The sequence below is a fragment of the Danio rerio genome, chromosome 3 (assembly GCF_049306965.1).
Source record: "Danio rerio strain Tuebingen ecotype United States chromosome 3, GRCz12tu, whole genome shotgun sequence".
Taxonomy (NCBI): Eukaryota; Metazoa; Chordata; class Actinopteri; order Cypriniformes; family Danionidae; genus Danio; species Danio rerio.
In genome coordinates, this window is record NC_133178.1 from 20008171 (window position 1) to 20033458 (window position 25288).

At 37.8% G+C, this 25288-nt stretch overlaps 2 protein-coding genes across 4 annotated transcripts in view; both read right to left on the reverse strand.

Moving 5' to 3' along the window:
- The window catches only part of syngr1a (synaptogyrin 1a), a 28754-nt gene extending 22178 nt beyond the window's left edge, over positions 1 to 6576 (reverse strand). For all 3 annotated transcript variants that reach the window (XR_012399075.1, NM_001006067.1, XM_005171578.6), the window contains 1 exon segment: positions 6228 to 6576. Coding sequence is in view for 2 of the 3 variants with exons in the window: in NM_001006067.1 (NP_001006067.1) it covers positions 6228 to 6323 (96 nt within the window). In the remaining variant the exon portion in view is untranslated.
- A 914-nt stretch (positions 6577 to 7490) lies between these two features.
- Positions 7491 to 25288, reverse strand: part of fam171a2a (family with sequence similarity 171 member A2a) — a 67159-nt gene continuing 49361 nt past the window's right edge. Inside the window, exons 4-8 of the mRNA XM_679189.9 lie at positions 14062 to 14220; positions 13749 to 13928; positions 10927 to 11040; positions 10607 to 10733; positions 7491 to 10165 (exon numbers count right to left, since the gene is read on the reverse strand). Coding sequence (XP_684281.2) covers positions 8680 to 10165; positions 10607 to 10733; positions 10927 to 11040; positions 13749 to 13928; positions 14062 to 14220 — 2066 coding nt within the window. The 3' untranslated portion in view covers positions 7491 to 8679. The remainder of the gene's footprint in view (positions 10166 to 10606; positions 10734 to 10926; positions 11041 to 13748; positions 13929 to 14061; positions 14221 to 25288) is intronic.

The window sequence follows — 25288 nt, forward strand, 5'->3', positions numbered from 1 at the left end:
TGTATGAGTGTGAATGGATGTTTCCAAGAGATGGGTTGCAGCTGGAAGGGCATCCGCTGCATAAAACATATGCTAGATAAGTTGGTGGTTCATTCCGCTGTGACGACCCCAGTTTAATAAAAGGACTAAACCAAAAAGAAAATGAATGAATGAATGATTAAATGATGTCACTATAGCTTATAGGCTATTTTATCTAGATCTATGAAAAGAGTCCTCAAAAGTGGACACGTAATTTGTAAAGTTTTATGTCTTTCTGTAGTATTCATATGTGAAAACAAATATGTATTCATTATTTCCAAAATAAATAAAGAAACCCAGCCGCTCACGGCATCGACAGAGCTGAATCAATACATTTTTTGCCCAGTCTCTCACACACAAATACATGCATCTAAACGCACATGTTTTATGCACAAACACACCTATTAAATGTGACAAAAAAAAATCGACAACTGAAAGTCAACGGAAAAGCTGTTGTTCCTTGCACCAGTTGTACTATTGCGTAAAGCACAAAAATGTTTGTTTTTTTCTCAAATGAAAAGGCGGCCTTTGCTGCTGCAGTACTAAATGAGACAAATTGCAGCACTATGCGTGAAGAAAGCGCGTTCTCAGTAGCCACATCTGTATATCGTTAACGTTAGCGAGAATAGTTATCGAGATTGCATTTTTGCCATATAGCCCAGCCCTAAAATTCTGTAATGAAAAAAAAGAAGTTGGTATAGATTATTTTTATAAATATAATATGTATTGTTGCATTAAACGTGCTATATTCTGCTCAATACTGATTATTAATGTACTTTCTTATAAATTGAATACGGGTACAAATCCACAATAAGAGTGGAAGATCGTATAAATATGGATTAGAATTAAATCCCTGAGTTAAGCATGATCCATTGCCAGAATATCACAACCAGACAAGGGAAAATCCTGGCGGTAAATAAATGAATCACACACTGCAATAACACTGTTAGAGGGATAAAGAGGCTCTGCAAACTATATTTTCCTCCTTGACGTAATGACTGTGCAGGAAAAAAAAGGTGGACATATGGAGAGAGATGGAGAGTATGTGACCCTGCAGCAGTATTCGGATGTGCCATTAGTCCAGTAACAGACTACAGTAAAATGACTGTGCTATATTTAAAAGCATCACATCCGCATTGTAAAGAGAGGGCTGGCAGGGCTTTTGACTATAATATAAAAAAACAGAAATCACTAACAGACAAGCTGTGTGTTAAAATATTATAATGAAGAATTCTGTCATTAAGAACAAACCATGCTTTTGGGTCAGGTCTTTTGAATTGATTTTTGGTTCAAACTGAATGAATTATTTTGGACTGAACTAGTTGTTGAGATACTAAATTTGGATTTTTAGATGCTGACTGAATACAGTTTGGTGACTAGGGGGAAATAATAAACTGCTTATTCCTACACTGTAAATAAAAATCTTGCTGCCTTAAATTTCTTACTGAAATCAAATCTCAACTCGCATCAATTAAACTGACAAAAATATATAGTTAAACATTGTATAACTTAAAACTATGGTTGAAACATGATTACCTTATTGGAAAGAGATAAAAATACATTTAGATGCCATTTTTGAAGTAGATATTGCTTTCACTTGTGAATCTTCTATTTAGGCAATATAAATATAGATGACAAAAAACAGTTATTTATTCTGGCAACTAGTAAAAAAGTAATTACAAACACATTGGTTAAAACTAGAGTCAGCTATAATTGAAGAATGGAATGATACAGTGCACACTATATGTCATGGAAAAAATACAGACGGAAAACTAATTTGGAGTAAATGGATTGAGTATATTTCACCAATTTGCCCAGATTTTTCTTGAAATGTAACTTTTAAAAGTAATAAAATTGTAAAATGTAATAAAAATGTGTCTAAATATACATATTTTCTTCTTTAAAGGAGATCTTTTAAAGGATTTGTAGCTCCCCATGTTTTACGGTTTATAGTTGTTGTTTAAAGGAAGAAAATACAAAGCATACACTGTAAAAAAAATCCGTAATTTTACAGTTTATTTCCGGCAGCTGGGAAATAACCATTGAAAAAAATTGTAAAATAGCGGCTGTTAAATGACAGAAATTTACCTTAAAATAACGGACCTTAAATTACAGAAATTTCCTTCAATTTAAATTTCTGTAATTCAACCTGTTATTTTACAGTAAATTTCTGTAATTTTATTGGCCTTTATTTTACCCTTTTTCCAGCACCCCAGCTGCCAGAAATCAAATGTAAAATTACGGATTTTACAGTGTATGCAAGATGTTTAAGTCTCTTTCTGTATGAGAGATTGTGTAAGTTATATATGTATTTTCTTTTAGAAGCTCAAAAAAGAAAAAAAAAGAAGTAAAGAACCTTTTTTTCTTCAAATTTATTTATAAATATTTAGAAATTAAACACAATTTTTTCACTAGAGCAAACAGCTGGAGTTATGGTGTTAGTCATCTCCTGCTGCCTTCATGAGGTTTTTTTTATATGGTGTAACAGCTACAAAGAACTCTCAAATTGTACTTTGCTTTTGCTGGCTACTAGATTGAGTGTCATTAGCAATACTTTTAGTTGACTTTTTAGCCTCATATAGCCACCTGTGGTGCTTTTTTAGGTGCTGGTTGTTGTATTTCCTCCTCCTGTGGCAACAATTCGCAACAGCTCTTACAAATGAAATGTTTTTGTTTGGTATCTGCTACTTTGAAACTAAGATATTCCCATATTACTGACATGCTGTTTTTCTTTGATATGAATTTTTTCTATTAATGCAGGCGCCATCATCCAGCTTGTTTGTTTTATTGTGGGCTTTCCGCAATTCTGATTGGGCAGAACGAAAGTTTGCTTACTTAATTGGCTAGTAAGACTGTCACACAAGACTGTACCGCATTTGCTCTGGGTGGGGGAAGTTAGACATTACGTATATTTCATATAGCAGCCTTTTGCGATTAGCTAATCGTAGCGTTTCATATCATGATTGCGATTCGATTACAATTAATTGCACAGTCCTAATTAGCACTATGCTAAATAATTAGCAAAACAATTTATAGTTCACAAAATGCACAGCCATTGCCTGCAAAGACTGTGGGTGAATGTGGGTCACTTTAGGACCAAGATCAGTTCACACTGGAAATCTGATTTTGGCCACATTTAAAACAACGATGTAAATAGGTATGCAAAAAAAAAAATGTATTAATTAATTGATAAAAAAAGGTCTGATGGGTGTCATGCTGGCACAGTGGGTAGCACGATCGCCTCACAGCAAGAAGGTTGCTAGTTCGAGCCTCAGCTTGGTCAGTTGGCATTTCTGTGTGGAGTTTACATGTTCTCTCGTTTTCGCGTGGGTTTTCTCCAAGTGCTCCGATTTCCTCGACAGAACGAACACAATTGCTGTAGGTGAATTGAATAAGCTAAATTGGCCGTAGTATATGACTGTGAATGCAAAAGTGTATGGGTGTTTTCCAAAGTTGGGTTGCAGCTGGAAGGGCATCCGCTGCTTAAAACATATGCTGGATAAGTGGGCAGTTCATTCCGCTGTGGTGACCCTTGATTATTTAAATTCATTAAGATTCATCAATAATTAAGAAAATTAACAAATTAATAAATGAATGAATGAATGAATGAATGAATGAACGAACAAACGAATGAATAAATGAAAATTTTTGGGATTTGAGCACTAAGCTTTACAGTCAGTGTGTACGTGAGTGTATATATGACACAGGATACCTGAATGGTTCAGAAAAATTCCAGAGACAATCCCATTAGTGCCTTTCTGTTTATCTATTTTTCTCATTGTGAGCGTGTTGGTATTCAGTCTGTGGTCTCAGATAGTTGTCATGCCAACGCAGCAGCATCACTCAGCCAATCAGAGTATGAATCCGACAAACACCTTCTTTCCATCTTGAAACTGCACATGTACCCACTAGCATAATGCCAAAGCAACAGTTGGTTGTCTCATTAACTCGCCTCAAACAGAAATCTCACCTTAAACTCACACTACTGAACTCAGGATGCTCAGAGGAAACACATTTAAGTAATTATTACATTCTTACCTGCTAACATGGATCTGTGATATAATTAAAGCTCCTAAACAATGTCATGTTTTGTCACGTTTATTTAATAAAAGTATACCACACCTTTAAACATAGAATTTCCATGAGTTTTCCAGTTGTTTATAATTACTTAAATGTTTAAACATTTGTAATCTTTTATTAAACTATTAAATTTTATATTTGTATCAGTGTTGTTAACTTAAAAACAACATGCTAATTGAACTAAAGGGGCAATAAAATTAAATTAGATTTTATAAACTTAGCATGAAACTGTTCTCTTTTAAAATGAAAAACTTTTGTCATGCCTTTTAATTATGAAAAGATTTTAACTTTTAAATGTTGCCTTGCCAAATATAAGTGATTAGGCGGCAAAAACTGCAAACACGTTTTAAAGACTTAGTTTTTAAAAACTCAAGATATTTACTAATTGCTAATAGTAATTACTAATTTCAATTTATAAATAATTACCATAGTGGACATTTCTGTAATTATGAAACAAAACTTATCTGTGCTAAACAACTGTGAAATTAATAATAATATAAAAAACACACAAACTGAGAAGATCAAAAGGGTTATGTCTTGATTTCCCTCTGACTAAAATGGTGATAATTAAAATAAATGTATAAATAAATGTAATAAACTAATAAATTAAAATAAAAACTGAAATCTATTTAAAAATGAATTCAAAAACATTAAATACTTAAAATTACAGAAGAATTTCAAATGACGAACTTAAAATAAAATAAAATTAAAATTATACATAATTAATTACATCGAAATAAATCTGTTAATAAAGCTAATATTCATTCATTCATTAATTCATTAATTTTCTTTTCAGCTTAGTCCCTTTATTAATCTGGGGTCACCACAATGAACCTCCAACTTATCCAGCATATGCTTTACTCAACGGATGCACTTCCAACTGAAATTCTTCACTGGTAAACATCCATACACAATCATCAACACAAATACACTACTGACAATTTAGTTTACCCAATTCACCTCTACTGCATGTCTTTGGACTGTGGCAGAAACTAAAGCACCCTGAGGAAACCAACGCAAACACGGGGAGAACATGCAAACTCCACACAGAAATGCCAACTGACCCAGCCGAGGCTCAAACCAGCAACCTTCTTGCTGTGAGGAGACAGCACCACCCACTTTGCCACCCCTTAAAAAATATTATTTTATATATTTAATTAGATTAAAATAAATCTATTATTATAATGAATATGTTTAATAAAAGGAGCAACGAGACCTTAGTCTGTTGTTTATATTATTACAAAGCCATCATAGCAGCAAAAACAGGCTGTTAAATTATTTGAATCTTAAATGACATTACCTATTACATAGTTGTGACTTAATCAGAGCTTCGGACACCTGCCCACCCTCCCCCACCACAGCCACCCTCTTATAATCTCCCACCACCCCCTCACCATGTGTCTCTACACAAAATGTTTTTATCAGCAAATAGTGCACGCATGCTCATTCACGCAGGAGCCAAATATTTAGCAATCAAAAGTTAATTGATTCAATCCAGATCTGAGGAAACGATCAAAGATTGCTTAGTTAACATGACAGCAAACATTGCCAGCTAGATTAATACAACATTTATGAATATTATCACATTTCTATAGCTTTTCAAATCTCAAATTAGCCCTGAAATTGATGCTTTTTCCTTAATAAATATATGAAGTTAAAATAAATTTAACAAATTAACAAAGGAGCTGCATAATAACTTTTTATTTATTTATTTCAATCTTAATTGTCCGTTGTAGGAATTGATGTATCAGCATCAATTATCCCAAATAGATGTAATTTATTTTTAAATGTGAAATATTACAATACAAGATATCCATGTTTAATTGATCAACTGCCATACAATATAAATATGACTGATGTTTTAAACTTGTTAAATAATAGAATTACGATGAAGACACTGCTTTAGCTTACTCAAGGATTGATTTTTTTAAATCACCCTGTTCTCTATTTTTATTTGCCTTTGTTAACTAATAACAAAAAAAGAAATACAAACCGTAAAAATAAATTGAGAGCGTGCAGATTAACGAGAGATTGTGCATTTGGGCGGCAAAGCTTTACTAGCGTTAACGCGTCATCACATGACACTCGGGCTCGCGCTTAAATTATGCAATTAGCAGAATCTCACTCACCCAAGATACTATTCGCAGAATTGTCTGCGGTTGTTGAAAGAAAGTAATTGGATCGAAGGTGCCGCCTGCCTTTCCAGCCCCGTATGCCTGATCCATCCTCACAGGTTCGTGATTTCTCCGTGTCTGAAGTTTTTTTTAGAGAGAGAGGGATAATTGACCTTGGCGTGGAATCAATGTATCCTTGAGCTACACCTTGACTCTCCGCGCTTCGTCCCTGGCTATCCGTTGGTGGAAATATTCTTGCAAAACGATGTCCCTTCCACTTCGTACCTCTCTCATTTCAAGGGTGGAGAGAGGAGACTGAGTAAACACGCATCCGGGGGAACACGAGAGCGCGCATTATGCTGTCAAGCTCGATGCGCACTCTCGAGGATACTTATGCGCGTCGCCGACCACGTGCCCGTCAGAAGCTTCAGTAGTCACTCTTGTGTTTATGATGGAGAAATGCATTTAAATCACGTGTTGATCACACCGGGAACACGTGAACTGTGCAGAATTCTCAAAAATAATAAGAACCCGTCTTAGGTCTTTAATTTAATTTTAAAATTACAAATCCTTGTAACCTTGTGCCACCTAGTGACTGCCCATTTAGCCCACATCCACAAGACAAATGCTTAGTCATATGTAGACATATTTAATAAAAATATTTATTTTGTTAAATCAAAGCAAAAAATAAGAAAGCTCTCCGAACTGCTCGGTTAATTTCAGTTTTAGACGTGGTGATGTGCACATTTAAATGTGCTCATGTAATATATAATATAATATTAATTAATGTATTTTTTCATTCATTTATTTCGGCTTAGTCCCTTTATTAATTAGGGGTCGCCACATACTTGTTTTATGCAGCGGATGCCCTTTCCAACTGCAACCCATCACTGGGAAACACCCATACACTTCCATTCACACACATATACTACGGAAAATTTAGCTTACCTAATTCACCTATAGTGCATGTGTTTGGACTTGTGGGGGAAACCTGAGCACCCGGAGGAAATCCACACAAACACAGGGAGAACATGCAAACAGAAATGCCAACTGACCCAGCTGAGGCTCGAACCAGCAACCTTCTTACTGTGAGGCGATCCCCACTGCAGCACTGTGACATCCTAATTAATATACTATAAATAATATAACATATTCTAATGTAATTTGACTCCTTTAAAGTCCATAATGATGTAGCTCACTAAAGAAATCACATGACATCATCGTTGCTGGTAACCAGAGGCCAACGTTAACTAAAAATTAGACATCATAAGACTCAAGTGAGAGTGTAAATTTACTAATGTGTTATTTACAAATAAGTGGTTCACAGAGTTTAGTAAGAGCGCTTAATCAAGCAATACTTGTTTTTAAAAAAATACTCGGTACATTTTTTGTTTTGTTTTGAGTAAATTCATCCATGCACATCCATTTAAAGCACAATCTGTATTTTCAGTCACACACAAGAAGTCCATAAAAGTTCAAAAATGTACTTCCACAGTTAGAGTTGAGTTGAAGTGGTTCTGAAGTATGGCAAAAGTCCTGATGCACGGCAGCACAGATTAGTGAGAAAACATTTTCACAGGCGTCCAAGGTAAGTCCCTCAAAATATAATTCCTATTGGTGGACTGACCCAGCAGGAAAGGCTTATTCAGAGTACAAAATGTGTTCTGCGTGCAAGCAGAACCTTTTATTCTTATCTAAGAGCAGCTTTCCTAGTCCAAACAGTTTGATTAAGATATTTTATAAAATGGCAACACTGGTTTTAGATAAGTAAAAAAGGGGAACTTTTTACCAACAGTACAAAATACAGTGTCATTGTGTGTCAACCACTAGGATCAGTCACAAAGAATAAACACATTTATTCAGCAACCATTTCACTCCTGTTTGTGAAATGTACACATCTTATTGGTTCAGCTCTAATTACTCATATAAACAAATAAAACATTTGAGTAAACCACTAGAATAAAAGTAATCTAAACTTATCTTGGAAATCTTACAACAGCCCTCTGTTTCATTCATATCAAATTTATATTCATTTATATTTCTTAAGTAAAGGAAAAAGCTCTTTAAGGCTTATGGATTGCTTCCCAAAGTTAGTTTTAAAATGGCTCATGGTCATTCTTACAAAAACTGGGTAACCCTCAAAGAAAGCAAGACAACATCTTGAGATTCAGTTCAACTCCCTTTGACCTGATGAACTGCCAGAACAACATCAGGTGTATAAACTGTCTGAAGGATATCTAAGAGGGTGTGACGACTTCAGATGCTTCTTTGCAGGTGGCATTCAGTGCTTATTCTTTGTACCTAGTCTTGATGGTTGAAACAGATCACTCAAGTAAGTGCCATATCTCATATTGTGCTTTTCATCAGACTTTCTTCCAGCTCTGTATCCTCACACCTCATCACTAGTGAGTATCTATGCAAAAGAAGGGTACAGCCAAGACGATGCCCTAACCAGTCCTGGGCAGCATTACTTGACATTAAACACCATGAGGGGTCTTTCTTCACGCTTTTGCCAGGGGCTCTTCTTATTCTCTCCGTCATCATCTTTGTCATCATTATCGTCATCAGGACTGGTGACTGAGTCTCGGTGGACCTCACTGGCACTACTACGGGTGCTGTTGTCTCGGCTGCGGCCTTTACGCGGGAACGTCCCACCTTTGGACACCTCTGCAGTTTCATCAAGTAGCGGCGCTGTTGAGTTCTCCTCAGGTGAGTACATGGCTGAATGGCTCTCGCTGCTTGAGTCTGGAGTTTCAATAACGGGAAGCTTGGAATAAATTTTACCATGAGCTTTTCTTTCACCTCCCTCCTTTACCTTGCCATCCTCTTTTAATTTTCGGTGGGAAGGTTTCCCTGAATTCGTGGGGATTGCTTCAGTACGCTGGTCTAGTGTTTGATTGCAGGCGCCCATGGGTGGACGCAAGGCTTCATTGCTCAGCTCAATGTAGGAGTGTCTAACAAGAGAGTTTGAACGGCCATCAAGGGAAACGAACCAGGCACGAGGGTGTGGCTTCACCCCAAGCTCCAGCAACTTCTTCTCTGTCATCGCTTGCAGCTCTCCATTCATTTGAGCAATGGTTGAATCATTGAAAAGCACTGGAATACGTACTGGGGCACTGGATTGGTCTGATCCCCAGTTCTCCTCCGAAGATCCATCTGCTTGTTTGCCTGACTCTTCCTCTTCATTATCAGCCCTGGCCTGCTGCTGTTGTTGCTTTTGATTCTGCTGCCTTGGTAGAGTCATACTAACCTGGATGCCCTCCATATCGTGCTGCAGCTGTTGTTGCCGTTCCATTGCCTGCTCCACAGCTGTCAAGTCAGAGGACAGATGCATGTAATGTGCAGGGATGACCAATGTGGGTACCATGCTGTGGTACATGCTCTCTTTCATCTGCTCCATTGAGTGACAGAAGATCAGTTGGCCAGGCTGGGTATTGACCGAAGAGGGCCGATTGAGGTGATCCCCTGCTGATGCATAATACTCTGGAGGCTTGCTGTCCCGATTGAGATCCTGGTAGTGGCCGGCAAATGGTGGCAAAAGTGGAGGTGGAGATGGTGGGTCTGATGAATAGCCCTGGTTGTCTTTAGCATTATGGTGATTGTATTTGCGATCATCTGAGTCCTCAGCAGAGCTGTAACCTTTGCCGTAGTCATCCTGAAGAAGCAGATCTCGAGTTCCTGTGTTTGAAGAGCGTGTAGCTTTCAATGGGAAGCTCTCTCCTCGTTTTGAGTCAGCATTCGTCCTGGAGTTGTGTTGTCTTTGGGTGGGACCATGTTTAAAGAAGTCATCTCGAGAGCTGTTGAGATCACCAGTTGAGGAGGCTGTCTCCATGTGTCCACCACTGATCAGGTTGAGGTGAGAAGTGGATGTGCCCTGGTCTCTCTTTGAGCTCTCAAGAGTGGATGATAGGTGCATTTTACGCCGATGCTGCCGAGGTTTTAAACATCGCCTCCTGGAAAAATCAAATCATTACCTGTTAGATATTATACCAATGACAAATACAAAAGTATGATGTCTTGCTCAATTTGCTCATTTGATTAAAGGTCAGTGGTTTTAAAGCTTAGCTCAACACAAAAGAAGATATTTTGATGAATGCTGGTTGCTGTGACCCATCGACTTTCATAGTAGGGAAAAAAAGATCATGGAAGTCAATGGGTACCAAAGATCTTCTTTTGTGTTTAACACTATAAACTCAAATAAGTTTTGAACACGATTAAATGTTTTTAAATTAATTTTCATCAAGTCTTTTTTTGTCTTGCTATGATATGGGTTTATTCACTTATTACTAAGGCATAGGATAAGCTACTATTAATCAGCTTTACACACAACAGACATACAAACAGAGCAAATATATGTGCAGTAAGCACACTACAAACAAACACAAATTTTTTACCTGCAGTAGTACAGTAGCAAACACAAAAGAATAAGCACTAGCAGTGCCATGGCACCCAGAATCGCCAGCAGGAAAATGGTGTGGTAGGTAGTGATGTCTCTTAGTCCAGAAGTGTTCAGACCAGATCCTATAATAGAAAATAGGTATTTTTTTCCACACATTTTTAAGCATTATAAATTAACCAATAAATGATCAGTAATGTTATATAAAGAAAATGTCAGTCTGTGTAATATATCTTTACTGATCCTTAAAATGAAATAAGCTGATCCTAAAAATGAACTTTATCTTTAAAATGTGTGTTATAATGCAACTGGTCTCACCTGAGGTTGACGGAAATGCTGCAAGCCAGTATCCTAACTTTGGAGCCACAAAACTCCATGTCATTTGAGTGTCCTCTTTTTTAATGTATCCTGCACCACTTCTGACCCATAGACCTGCAGCAGATCAGGACGTCATTACAAATTGAACAGACATGGATAAATGCAATGAAATCTTGCTTCAGCTTACAGTAAAAGCTCAATTAAATGTGAATGGGCAGTTTGCCAGGGACAGATTAGACCCAAACTGTGCCAAATTGCACATTCAATCGCTTTTCTTCATTAAAAAGTCATTTTAGGTCTAGGATCAGTCTAGGTTACTATTCAATAATCAAAATCACACAATAATGGAATATAAAGCACCAAAGCAGGACAGCGAGGGGCACAAATTCTCCAAAAAGCCCAAGGCAAGACAAAAGAACACAGAGAGTTAATAGGTTCTGACAGGGTGAACCCTGACAAATACAATTTTAAAATGTCGCCCTCCCCTAAAGACAAAATACTCTCGCTTTGCTGGGCTTTACAACTAGAGCATACTGAAATAGACCTCTTACTATAATTATTTTAAAAGAGTAACAACATGAAATAGTTTTGTGGGACTGTCAATATTTTTATTGCCTATCAAATACTGCTGTTTTTAATTTCAGATTTCACACCCTTGTGCACTTTCAGCTTCAAAGTAGCAACCTAAGAACCAAACATTAACTAGAGCACTCAACAGAGCCAGGCAGCTGTGTGCAATGTGTAATTATGCACACTAGAAGGTGCTATATGTTCAGTTCAGCTGGGAGAACAGTGCTGTAAAGCAGGGGGCTTTCCCAGTATAATAAACCCCTCCAAGAGCCATGTGCATAAGCATCCGCTCGCTCTGTATGGGCTGTTTTGTCTGTGATCTGTCTCCAAAACAAACAGGGCCTTAGTAGCCACATGGCGAATCTTCAGCAAGACAATGAATGTTTTCATAATCGGAATACATTCGGGCATTCAGTCCCCACCCTTTTTTAGAAAAACCAGAGGGTTGGGACTTAGCAATATATGACATCATGTATACTGGTGCTGCATTAGTGTATACGACTCAGAGAGTGAGTCAGGGCTCTTTGTTGTGCTTTGAGAATGCAGCCGCCTTCTCATCTGTATTCTCAACATCTAAATTTTTACAGTCTACAGAGCAGCAAGTCTTGAACAATAAAGTCTTCTGTAGCTTTCGAGCACATGCGTCTATCACATGGTGAAAAACAAACTGCCCACCATTCAAGAATACAGGTCCATGTTCTGCATAACTAACTCTTCTCTGAAACAGTCTCTCTGACTACCAACACAATGAATAATCAGGTTGTCTTCTACTAAAGCTTGCTAGCCTTTCAATTTAGACAAACTTCTGATACTTTGGTAACTGTTGGCACAGACTAATCAGCTGCATGCATCAAGCTACTGTGTGCTTCCATATCAAACAAATTCCTCTAGGGGGCGATACACACAATATTCTTTGACATCCTTTACTTGTCAGTTAATTTGACAACCGGACTATAGGGTTAAAGGTGTCAGAGAGCCATTGGGTTATTATAGATCAGGCATGCTTACATGCAATTTAGGTCTGATGCACCAATATTAGTTTATGTCGAAAAATAAATATTTGCAATTTTAGGTGGGAAAGTTTGATTTCAGTAAAGGGGCCAAAATAGAGTGGCAGCCCATATATAAATATATATTTATATATGTCCCCCTTGATGGGCATCTGTCAAAGTATTCCTCTTCCCTGACCAATCATTCATTTGCCTTCTGCACTGGGGGAGTAAATGGGGGATCTGGGATTAGGTTGCCATAGACTAAGCTGCTTAGCTTAAAATCATTTGAGATTTCTCTGTGGAGTTAAGTAATCTTTTAACACACTTTAGGAGAGATCCTAATAAGCAGTCCAGACATTGGAATAAAAAGTAACATTTGCAACTATATGAGGAACAGTCCACAGAAACTAAGAGCTGAATGTAAAGCCGGAAAATGACTGAATACCCTCTTTTAGTCAAATATTGATTTTTCTACCAGAGCTGTTCGCTTTATTAAGCTGGCATCAGTAAAGAATCTAGAGAATTCTGCAAAGCTTGCCAGGTACTAAATCACAACCTGTTTTGGGAACTATGTCATGACAGGGTCAGTGTCTGGAGATGATTTCTGGTTTATGAATTGGCAGGCTATTATCTCTTCAATGTATGAAGACCTATTTGCTTTCTTTGATTTGTGCTGCACACTCACTTCACCAGTTCTTACTTCACCTGGCCCTTCATGAAATTACTCTCAAATAATTCTTGAGGATTTCAGTTTCATTCTTAGCCTCATCTGTACCTCCTCTCTGCCTCTTGTTCTCTATTTAACAATTTACGACCCCCTTATTCCAAAAGCCCCTGTGTCTTCCTCTGAGTCCACTTATTGTGACTTAATTTTGCATGAACTGTCACAGATGTGTCCATTGCTGCTGCTGTAAGGACTCTGCCCCAACACACTTACCTGGAATTTTTCAGTAAACCTGAAGACCTCAATTAACTAGTTAAGTTGTTTAACTAGGATCGGAGGTAAACTCTGTCTGCAGGATGGTGATGCTCCAAGAGCAGCACTGCAGCACTGGCACTAAACTGATGTAGCTTTGGGTTAACCCAGTGGTTCTCAATTCCGGTGCTTGGGCCCCCCTGCTTTGAACATTGTATTTGCATTATTTGACACACAAAAATAAGTTCATAGATCTCCTAGTTAACAAGTTGATGATCTGATTCAGACCGTAATTGAGAACAACTGGGTTAACCTAAGTTTCAATGTTGCATTTGAATGTTTACCTGTCTTGTCCTCAAACCTCCAGACTGGGACACTGGTGGCAGTCTTAAGAGGAGAGTCAGAAGGAAGTGGGATGGAGATGTGAATGGGTTCTGACACCTGAACCTCAGTGCCGTTGGGCCCAGTGAGCTGAGCGCACATTGCAGCTAGTGCAGTTAGCTCCACCCAGCTACTGTTGGTTCCTGAATCAGGACAGACAGTAACAAAATGAGGCCATAGTTGCAAGCCATTCTTTGCAATGGTTAAAGATTGCACGTAGGAGTGAAATAGTAATGACCAGACGGACAGGAGACCTATTTTTTTGGGTAAACTCACCTGTTGAATTGTTGTCCATGGCGAGTGGGTAGGGAAAGCCTCCAAGCTCATACTGACTGCGGGAAGAGGTCAGCATTGCAGAGAGGGTGATTTGGGAGTTGTTTAGGGGTGGTTGGATGGCTCTTCTCTGAAGCTGTACCCATGGCTGTCTCCGGGACCCTAGAAAACAGAGATTTAAATAAGTCGATATTGAACTTTACTGCTATAGTGAGTAAGGATGGAATAATCATGAAGAATTTATTGAGTCTGTTTATAACAAAGGCCCAAGTCATAAGTATTTCACAAATTGGACTAAAATGGTTGCCCTGTATGACACGCTGTTCTGAATAAGAACCAGTTATTGGTTCCCAGCCCTAATAATGAGCTGCTAAGGGGTTTGTTTCCATGTGATTCACTCGTGAATGCTGTTTTATAGGATTCTGTCAATAGCTACTTCCTTTAAGCAGTGCTTGTGTTATAATGAGCAAGTGATTAAACTTTTTTTCTTTTTCAGCTGCCTCCTACAATGTGTTATCCTACTCTCTTGCCTGTAAGAATGTAGAATTGCAAAATAGTTGTGGCACAAGTAGGGAACTAATAATTTCAAATAAATAGGTTAGAATTAGGTTTACTATGAATGCCTTTAAAGTTTCATGAAACATTTTAAAAGAAGAATCCTAAGCTCAGAATCCACACTGCAGTAATCCCTACCCCTCCTCCACTTAGCTAACGTAGTGTGCGAAGCGGCAAATAGGAAGGCCTATAAATATAAGCGTGCATCTCTCACTGTAGGCTGTCTGCTCTGATTAGTGCTGGGTTAGCTGGTCACTGATCATCAGCACAGACATCCAGGATTGTGTGGCAGTGCTTAGGGACCATTGAAAGCAGGCATGCTGTGACATTCCCTCTTTAATGTTAGCTTTTTTGGTCAGAGTTATTCATTTGTTTATTGGCCATTTGATGAGCAGAGAAATTAATACCATGCGATGTATTCATCTGGATCTCTCAAATAAACATAACATAACTTGTCTAACCATTTTTGTTTTATAAATAGAAACAAACATGTAAATTAGCACTTAAGACACATGTAAGGTTCAGTTGAGTCCCCAATATGCTTCAAACTAAATTTAAGAATGAAATGAAATGATGTCATTTTGGAAAAAAAGTGTTTAGAGTTTGTTTCGACAATTTAATACAGCTCACCAAAGCAAAATTTTGGGGGTGTGCGTTTTGTGACACTACGGTTTGTTATGCAATTGGTTGGGAATGCTCTAGAAATTATTTGACATATGAGGGATGGACCGATCCCGATACTTGGATTGGATATTGGTGTAATACCGCATATTTTTACTGGATCCGGTATTGGCCAGCTGGTACCAATCCAAATCCAATCTTGCGTGTGAGCTATATTCTGTGTAATTTATAAGCCAACAAAAGCCATAAAGGTAGCCTATTATAAGGGTCCAAAAAGTTGTCATGAAGACCTACTATAACCTAAATGCTCTGAAGCTGTTCTGTAGTTTAATCTTAATTACAGATAAATATTCAAGTTATTAAATTCATGTTCAATTCAGCGCTTCTCATCTCTGCGACTGTCAATCATTCTTTATTAATTCACAATTCGAACTGCGTGTCGCGTTCATGGCAACTCGAAAAACTTTCTCCAAGACTATTTGTTCCTATTAATATGAGTAATCACAGGAGAAATGCATTTATTTTTGCATTAAATGGGTTCATTTTGACCTGCAACAAGCAGATAATTAGTGTTTCTAAATCATGGTGCACCTGTGTCTGTTAGATCAGCAGATTGCATTTGCAACACTGGAGTATAGAGGGTTATCACCTGGTTTTCACACACAAAGTAGGCCTACTTAAAGTGTTTAATAAGAAAAGGCTCAATAATACATTGGACAGATCCTCAACGCACTGATTTTTTCCCTTTGTGCTGTCTTAGTGATGCATCAAGCGATTCGTTCACACACTAGTTGCGCAGACGCGACATGCGGTGCTCCGTAAAATTATTCTGTAATAAAGTTTCTGTTTTCTCATCCTTCCGACTGAGTTTATTCTTCCAAGGTGAATACCATCAGTGCTGCGAATAGTTTGTAAAGCCTTGCTTATTGTGGTCAAAGTAGTGGATTAAATTAATAAAGTGAAACTGACAGGCGCAATATGGATGGCCATTAACAGAAAATTATTTAGCCCAATATTGGTTACTCTGAAACTGTGAATATTTCACAGTAATTTTATTTATATTATATTTTATTTACAGAGAGGAAAAGTTTGTGTATTGATGAGAGTCAATAGTGGTAGCCTATTCCAGATTTTAAAGAAAAATCTTAATATTAAAAAAGGAATCATAAGCTGGACCACAACAGATCAGTGTCATAACGAATGCTCAAATAATGTAGCCTAGTTCACAGCAAGCATCATGTTTTTAGTTAGACTGTGTCATCTGTCATATACAGTAGGTCTATGGGTCTGTTATTTTAACTAAAGAAGATATATTTGAGCTTATCACAAGAACTAAAGAAACTGTATTATGTATAAAAAAACACACACACAGTATTGGGATCGGATCTGTATCGGTCGATACTCAGAATTTTGGTATCAAGATTGGATCGGTTCCAAAACTGGTAACGGTCCATCCCTAGTATCTCATATATGTGGAGATCAAACAGGAGAACAACATCCAACACAACAACAACATGTTAGCAACACAGTGGAGTAGCAGATTCAGTACAGATATATACACAGGTTTTAAAGACTCATAGGGGTCACACACCAAACAAGAAGCTGCATCGCGCCATGTCTTTAAAAAGTTTAAAGCACTGTTTTCAATGAGTGTATGCAAACCGGCGGCTTCATTTGTTGTCTGTTTTTTGCCGAATAGAAAACAACATAAAAATGTGGCGTGCCGTCGTGGTACTTCTCATCCGGTGTGTGACTGTCTTGAAAAAGCTGTTTGCCAGATGTTTATGAAACTGTTCTTCTCTTTCAGCCACCATCGTTGTTGTATTTAGGGGGTACACACACAGCAAGCAGCATGACATATGCTTAAAACCAAATTCCATCAGAACACTGTCACTCAACCTTTTCAAACATATTTTTGCCCTCACATGAAGAATGAAAACGAACTTAACTTGAAGTACACTGGGGACCTTAGGCTATATTTTACAACCTAATCACAGCAAATATCTTTAGATTTCTGGCGCTTAGTCTAATTGTATACTGTGACACTAGCAGCAATTTGCATCTTCCATGATAATAAGAATGGCTGCGCCAGTGTCAGGTCGACAAAGCTTGCAATTCCACAAGGATTGGGCTGCAGATGCTTGTACCCCTGTAAACCTGACATTGAAAACTATGATTATGCAGTAAAGGAACTGAACAGTCTATTTGGGACTATTTGCATCATCAGTTGGCAAGCCTCCTAAGGAGCTTGGGCAATTTGAATTGCGCAGAGAATCCTCTTCACATGCAGAATCATGTTAGCCTCCCCTGATGGGTTCTCACTTTTAGATGCTCAATAATAATAATAACCCCCCTAAACAAACACTGACCAATGTGTCTATTTATACTATCTTTAAGTTGGACAATTGGGGGCATCACAATGGGTACCACAACCGCCTCACAGCAAGAAGGTCACTGGTTCGAGCACCGCCTGGGTCAGTTGGCATTTCTGTGTGAAGTTTGCAAGTTCTCATTGTGTTCGCTTGGGTTTCCTCAGGGTGCCCCACAGTCTAAAGACATGCAGTATAGGTCAATTGAACAAGCTGAATTGACCGTAGTATAGTGTGTGAATGCAAGAGTGTATGGGTGCTTCCCAGTGTTCGAGCTCACAAACAAGGCTCATGCTAAATCACTATAGTGCACTTCTCTTAACAGCCAATATATCACCATTTCCACAACAAAGCCATGGTTTTAGATGCGTCATTAGGCATTTTGTACAGAGGGCTGTTTGAACGCCATAGATTAGTATTGCCGACCTTGGGGTCAAGCTGTCTGAAGAAAACAATGAGAGTTAATGCTGAATGCCTGTTATCCACCCTGATATAGATGCGTTCATTTGTGAGAGTGGCAAGATTGGGGTCAGAGGACAGTGATTGCGACCCATCTGCTTACTAAACTGTCTGTATAAATAGATACAAATGGATAAATTGCTCTTAATTTGGTTAAAATTGTTAGCTATATCAATCAACATGTCTATTAGAAGTTTAAATGGTTCATACACCACTGAAAACTGTTGAAAACAATTTATATGGGCTAAATTTAAACAAATTAAATTTAGTAATGTTCCAACTTAATGTGTTTGTTTAAATTCAGCCCGAATAAATAGTTTGCAATGACTTACCTTAAAAAATGTAGTAAATCCAATAAATCTTTTTTTCATTGTAGGAATTTTAACTATATATGATAGCCAATCAGGCTGTAAAGTTCACCCAAAGAACATTTTAAGTGATCATTAAAGATTAGCTATCTCCCAATTTTTTTGTGGCCTTTGAAAGCATGTAAGCCGCACTAGAAAAACCACAGAAAGCATCCAAATGATGAATGATGTCCAGATCAGTTCTGGAGATCACCTGCAGACTGCCGTTTTGTCAATGGTTTGATTTACAGCAGTAGGAATGACTCAATAGCTACCTGTATCTCAATAGGGCCTGTGCCTGGAAGCTGTTCATGCAAGCAGGTCTCGGGAGATTTACATTCAACTCACACTCCCGCATGATTCTCGCCAGTTTATTCTCAGAAAAACACTTTCTCTCCTCTTTCACCCTGCCTCCTTCTTCGGTCAGGGGAGTCATTTCTCATCTCTCTCTCCATTGCACATGTTCTTGGTTACAGATGTGCTTGAGCTCCATCGGGAGAGGAAGACGTAATGCCCCTCTTGGCCAGAGATTGGAAAAATGAAGGGGTGAAAAAATGGATGCCTGATGATTGATTTATGCATAGTTTTATGGTAGATTTAACTAAAGATAGAGACATATGATAGGGTTTTATTATTATGAATATGTGATTAGTTTTCAAGATTGTGCTTACTGCTAATCAAGATTAAAAAACATTCATAATAAATATGTGATTTTGAAATAATTGGTTTGACTTACCTAGAAAAAAAATATATGGTATGGTGGTATATATAATTAATGTAACTGTAATAATAATAATAATAATAATAATTCCTAACATTTATATAGCACTTTTCTTGACACTCAAAGCATTTTACACATTTTTGGGAAGAATCTCCTCATTCACCACCAGTGTGCAGCATCCACCTGGATGACACTGCGGTAGCCATATACGCTTATTTCATGCGGCCGCCATTTTAAAGAATGAGAGCGAGGCTGCGGTTGGAAGAAACCAGGAAGTATAAGATCAGCACTGTTAACATTGCAACAGCATGCTGTGTACTACAACCCTTCAGCTGTTGCTGCAACTTGAAAATGCAGATATGGGGTAAACATCCCTTTAAAATAACAAATAATTAAAAGCATATTAGGCATCAAACTTAAGTGTCCTCCTAGGCTTTAGTTCATGGCACCAGGTAAAGACCGTGAGGACGCTTATCTGCTTCAGCCTATGTAACCCGGTGAGCGATAAAACAATACAGTCCTCTGTAGCACACCCTCGTGTTGTCTGAAATTGTGTTGTCACTATACTAAAGTTTTAAAAGCGTCCATGTCCCGCTAACATTTATGTTTACATATTTGTGTTTACCAGTGCTCAACAGAAATGACTATGATTGGCCGTGAAGGTCATCAGTTCACCGCTCTTCACAGATTGCAAACACAGATACACAGAGACAGAAGCATTTTAAAGCCGTGAAGATCAGTTGAGTCATCAGTGGATCACACGTCTGTGTTTGCACTCGGTAAACATCGGTAAAGTGCGGTGAACTGATGACCTTCACGGCCAATCACAGTCATTTCTGTTGAGCACGTGAACACAATAGCAAATCAGCAGTGTTTAAGAACGCCATCAACAGTGCCTTAAATGTTAACAGGAAATGGACATTTTTTTTTTTTTTATTTCAGTACTGAATATTTGTATCGTGACAAGTCTAATACAGTGATAGTTCATTGACTAGAGTTTAATAAATGGCATCTAAAACGTGTGTTTGGGAAAGATAACGTTAGCTAACTAGTGCCATTTCCCTTAACTTAGCTGAAAATGAGGTCTGATATCCCTTTTTATTTTCACTAAACATTCAGAACGGACCTTTGGGTCACTCGGAAGGCGGTAAAAGAATAAATTCGTGACAATTTCTCTTCGCTGATAAGATATACAGCCAGGTACACAACGTTCCTGTGTGACTCAGGCGATACGTCCGGGTTTCTTTCCACCGCAGCCTCGATTTCGCTGTTTAAAATGGCAGCTGCGTGAAATCAGTCTATTGTGCCAGACAGCACACCACACACCAGCTGATTGGTAGAGAGGAAACAGAGTGAGGAAGCCAATTATGATATGGGGATGGTTTGGAGGTCAGTGGGCAAATTTGGCCTGGATGCCGGGGTTTAAACCCTGCTCTTTTTTGATGGACATCCAGGAATATTTAACAACCACAGAGAGTCAAGACCTTGGTTTAACATTTCATCCGAAAGGCAGCACTCACTGAGCAGTATAGAGTCCCCTTCACTATACTGGGCATTAGGACCCACACAAACTGCAGGTTGAGCGCCCCCTGCTGGCCTCACTAACACCACATCTGGCAGCAACCTAGCTTTCCCATGTAGTCTCCCATTCAGATACTGACCGGGTGCAGCCCTGCTTAGCTTCAGTGGGCAATCATGTTAGAGTTGCATAGAGCTAGCTGCCGCAACAGTGATCAGTTATGGCTGCATCTTCAGCATTAAAATGATTCTGTATTCTAAACTACACTAACTCATTGAAATGCACTTAAAGCTAGTTCTTGTGTTATTATTTACTCACCCTTTATTTGTTCCAAACCTGTTTGACTTTTTTTCTGGTGAACACAAAATAAGATATTTTGAAGAAAGTAAAAATTGTAAAAATTGACTTCCATGGTATATTTTTTTTCCTAGTATGGAAGCCAATTACAGGTTTTCAGCTTTTGTCAAAATATGTTCTTTTGTGTTCAACAGAATAAAGTAATGTATAATGGTTTGGAACCACTTTAGGGTGAGTGAATAGTGTGTAAATGTATATTTTGGAGTCACTATCCTTATAAAGAAGCCTATACAAACACAACCTTTTATAACTGTGACTTTTCCTACATTTACTTTCACACATTTATATTTGCATGTTTCCAAATAAACCCTCAAGCCCAAAATCTATTCAGTGACTTCTTTTCAGGCTGGCATGCTGTTAGCACAATAATCCACCCACACTATGGTTCACAGCTCCGACTATTTCTGCGTGTACTTTTGCTTGAAGAAATCCTCCCAAAAACTCATACAGATATTCTGATGATGCATGTCTGAGCAAAACAATAAGGGCAAATACTGCACTGACTCATATCTCTCAATACAGGTGCATTGAAATGTTGTTTACGACAAAAACGTACTGGTCAGCAGAATAACCTCATTGATAGTCTAGCCGATCTAGCAGATCGGGTTTTACATGACACACTCCTCCCACGCAACAGAGACCGATATGCAACTCTTTAATAATAACCCCTCCTCTTTCAAAAAGCACATTCTACCGCCTCTGCCAAGGTTGCCATGGCGATGCATTTTGAGGCATGAAAAAAACAAGCCAGTGAGAGTTCAGATCTCTACTTTCCTCAGCAAGCACTGTTTTCTCTGGGAGTGTATGGTGTAATACAAATGAGTTAAATGGGTGCAATAATACATTTTTACCTGTAATTTCCTTCATCAAAATAAATCATTATCCAACATTTATCCAACAAGTGAATACTAAGTATCATTCCTAGTTTTGAAATAGGTTGATGAATTTATTGGTATTAATATCATTACAGAATCTTTTAGGCACAAATTTGTAGTATCATGTTTAATTTAAAGTTTCTACTGTAAGTACCTGAATTTGTAATCATTAACTACTAGGGCTGAACTATACATTGTTTGAGCATCAATATCAAAATGTGAGTGTCTGAAGTAGTCACATAGCAGGATTAGTATATTTATTAAAGGTTATAAGCAAATCATATTATTTAATATATATATTTTTATTATTTATACAATGATTACCATGTTATTTTACATTTGATTGGTACATTTTTTGTACTCGAATACTGTTGGACTCCCCAGAAAACCATAAAGCACTGTTTATTTATTTTATTTTTGCTTGTAATTTATTAAGATGCACTGCATAGAAAAAAACTTGATCATCAATCTAAATAAATGAAACCTATCCAAATAAAGCTATTCAAATCATCTGGTGAAATTATATTCATATTGCAATTTACACTACCTCACAAAAGTCTTGTTGCCTACCCAAGTTTTAGGAACAGCAAATGATAACTTGACTTCTAGGTGATCATCTTGTATCAGAAGTGGCTCATATGAAAGGCAAAGGCCTCTAGATTACATTTATTTTAAACGACTGCATCCATACATCTCTGCAATGACTCAAATAACTCATTAATAAAGTCATCTGTAATGGCAAAGAAATGTCCCAGAATCCATCAAGATTCTTTGGATTCATCTTCAGTGCCTCCTTCTTCATCTTACCCCAGACATGCTCAATACTGTTCATATCTGGGGACTGGGCTGGCCAATCCTGGACCACCTTAACCTTCTTTGCTTTCAGGAACTTTGATGTGGAGGATGAAGTATGAGAAGGAGCGCTTCCTGCTGAAGAATTTGCCCTTACCTGTGGTTTGTAATGTAATGGGCAGCACAAATGTCTTGATACTTCAGGCTGTTGATTTTGCTATCCACTCTGCAGATCTTTTGTACGCCCCATACTGAATGTAACCCCAAACCATGATTTTTCCTTCACCAAATTTGACTGATTTCTGTAAGATACTTGGGTCCATGTGGGTTCCAATTCGGCACATTCTGCAGTATTTGTAATAATTGGGATGTAGTTCAACCAATGATTCATCTAAAAAAAAAAAAAAAAAATCTACCTTCTGACACTTTTTCATGATCAACTAGAAGTCAGGTCATTATTTGTGACTCTTACAACTGGGATCAACGAAATGAGTTTTGTCAGGTAGTGTATATTGCACTATTTGTCAGATTTTTCAAATATTGTGCAATATCAGTTAAAATTAAACCCATTATCCTGCAACAGTAATTTGATAACTGAAATAAAGGTAAAATAAAATATAAATAGACAAAACCATGGCTAAACAATATCAAAGCTAATTCTAAACGTTAAGAAATTAGATGATGTTTCATATTACTAATTAAACACAAAATACTAGTTGGTTAAAAATGTACATTAAGACTTCTTTAATTAAACAGAAATGTCTGACAGAGGAAATAAAGTATCTGTGGTATTAAAGATGCCTGTGGATATTCACTGGAAATGTATTCAGTTTCAGTATTACTCTTTACACACTAATTAAAATGTCTAAAGTAGACGGTAATGTCTTCTTCCATGCTGAGCACAACAAGTTGCCCATTTATCTCTGGAACAGCTTGAGGACACCGAAGGTATTCTAGAGCGAGAGCTTACTGAATGTAAAGAGGGAATGAGAGAAAGCTGTTGGCTTCTCAGCAGTAGTGGGGATGGGAGGACAACGCACCATTCGAGTGCATGCAACTAGAATCACTTGAGCACATCAGGGACCCACACACACAGTGTCATAGCCCCTGCATGCACAGAAAGATCGAGCTCATTAAGTTGATAAGGATCAGGCAGAAAGAGCTGTGTCAGGATGCTTACACAACACACAGAAAAAAAGAGCGAGGCCCTTGATGTTCAAGTTTGCATGAAGCACATTACATCATACTTATTAGTTTTTGCTAGTTTTTGGTTGGAACCTGTTTTGCCTTTATAAATGCCTTAATTCTTTAACCCAAAACAAGTTGCTAGATAACATTTGTTGTGAATACATGCAATCTAGAGGCAAAATTACATACTGTGCCTTTAGGTCTAATCCCAATTCTACCTGTTAGCCCAGGAGTCGGGAACCTTTGTTCAGCAAAGAGCTATTTCTGTTTTTTTGGCAAATGCATTTTTTTAAGAGCCTCTGGGCATCTCGCCATTACCACACATGAATGTTGTTTGAATTTACGTGTGCAAGGTTACAATAGAAACGTGAGTTGTTTTGTCCTTCATTGGTGTCGCAATTCAAGATTAACCACAGCACCACATGCGTGCATTGGTTGAAACATCGTTTTATTGTAAACTAAGCTTTTATTCATTTTGCTCTGAAATAATTATGATAAAAAGGGAATTGTAATTGTATTTATTTCTTTTTTGCCTTTATTTTAACAAAACAAAATAACAGAACGGTAACCACAGGTTACAACCAAAAAAATTCTCAACATCACAGCAATTAATGAAGATATGAAAAATAAATATGTACAAAGTAAAAATAGTGTGTCACTATGGCGCAGTGGGTAGCACCATCGCCTCACAGCAAGGAGGTTGCTGGTTCAAGCCCTAGCTGGGTCAGTTGGCATTTCTGCGTGGAGTTCTCCTTGTGTTCGCGTGGGTTTCCTCTGGGTGCTCCGGTTTCCCCCACAGTCCAAAGAAATGCATCACGGGTGAATTGGGAAAGCTAAATTGTCCATTGTGTATGTGTGTGAAAGAGAGTGTATGGATGTTTCCTAGTGACGGGTTGAAGCTAGAAGGGCATCCACTGCGTAAAACATATGCTGTTGGTGGTTCATTCTGCTGTGGCAACCTCTAATTAATTAAAAGACTAAGCCGAAACGAAAATGAATGGAAGTAAAAATGATAACTGACTCTTATAGTATTAAAATAAGCGTTCCACCACTACTCCTCCTTTCCTAGATGGGTGGCACGGTGGCACAGTGGATAGCACTGTTGCCTCACAGCAAGAACGTCAGTGGTTTAAGTCCTTACCAAGCCAGCCAACGTTTCTGTGTGGAGTTTAAATTTTGTTTAAATTTTGCTATCTATAATCCACAATAATTACTATTTTATAGTAGTCCCACAACATATTTTACAATCTGTCACTCCATAATGCTAAAAACACATAAATAAAGTTGCATGTTTATTGCAAAATTATATCATTATGATAACAAGCCTTCAGCAATTTCCTGAAGATAAATAAAAAAAAAAACTGTAAGCTACACAAACCGAATAGCTACAGCAGTCGCCATTGTCGATCTCATTTGACATAAGAGCT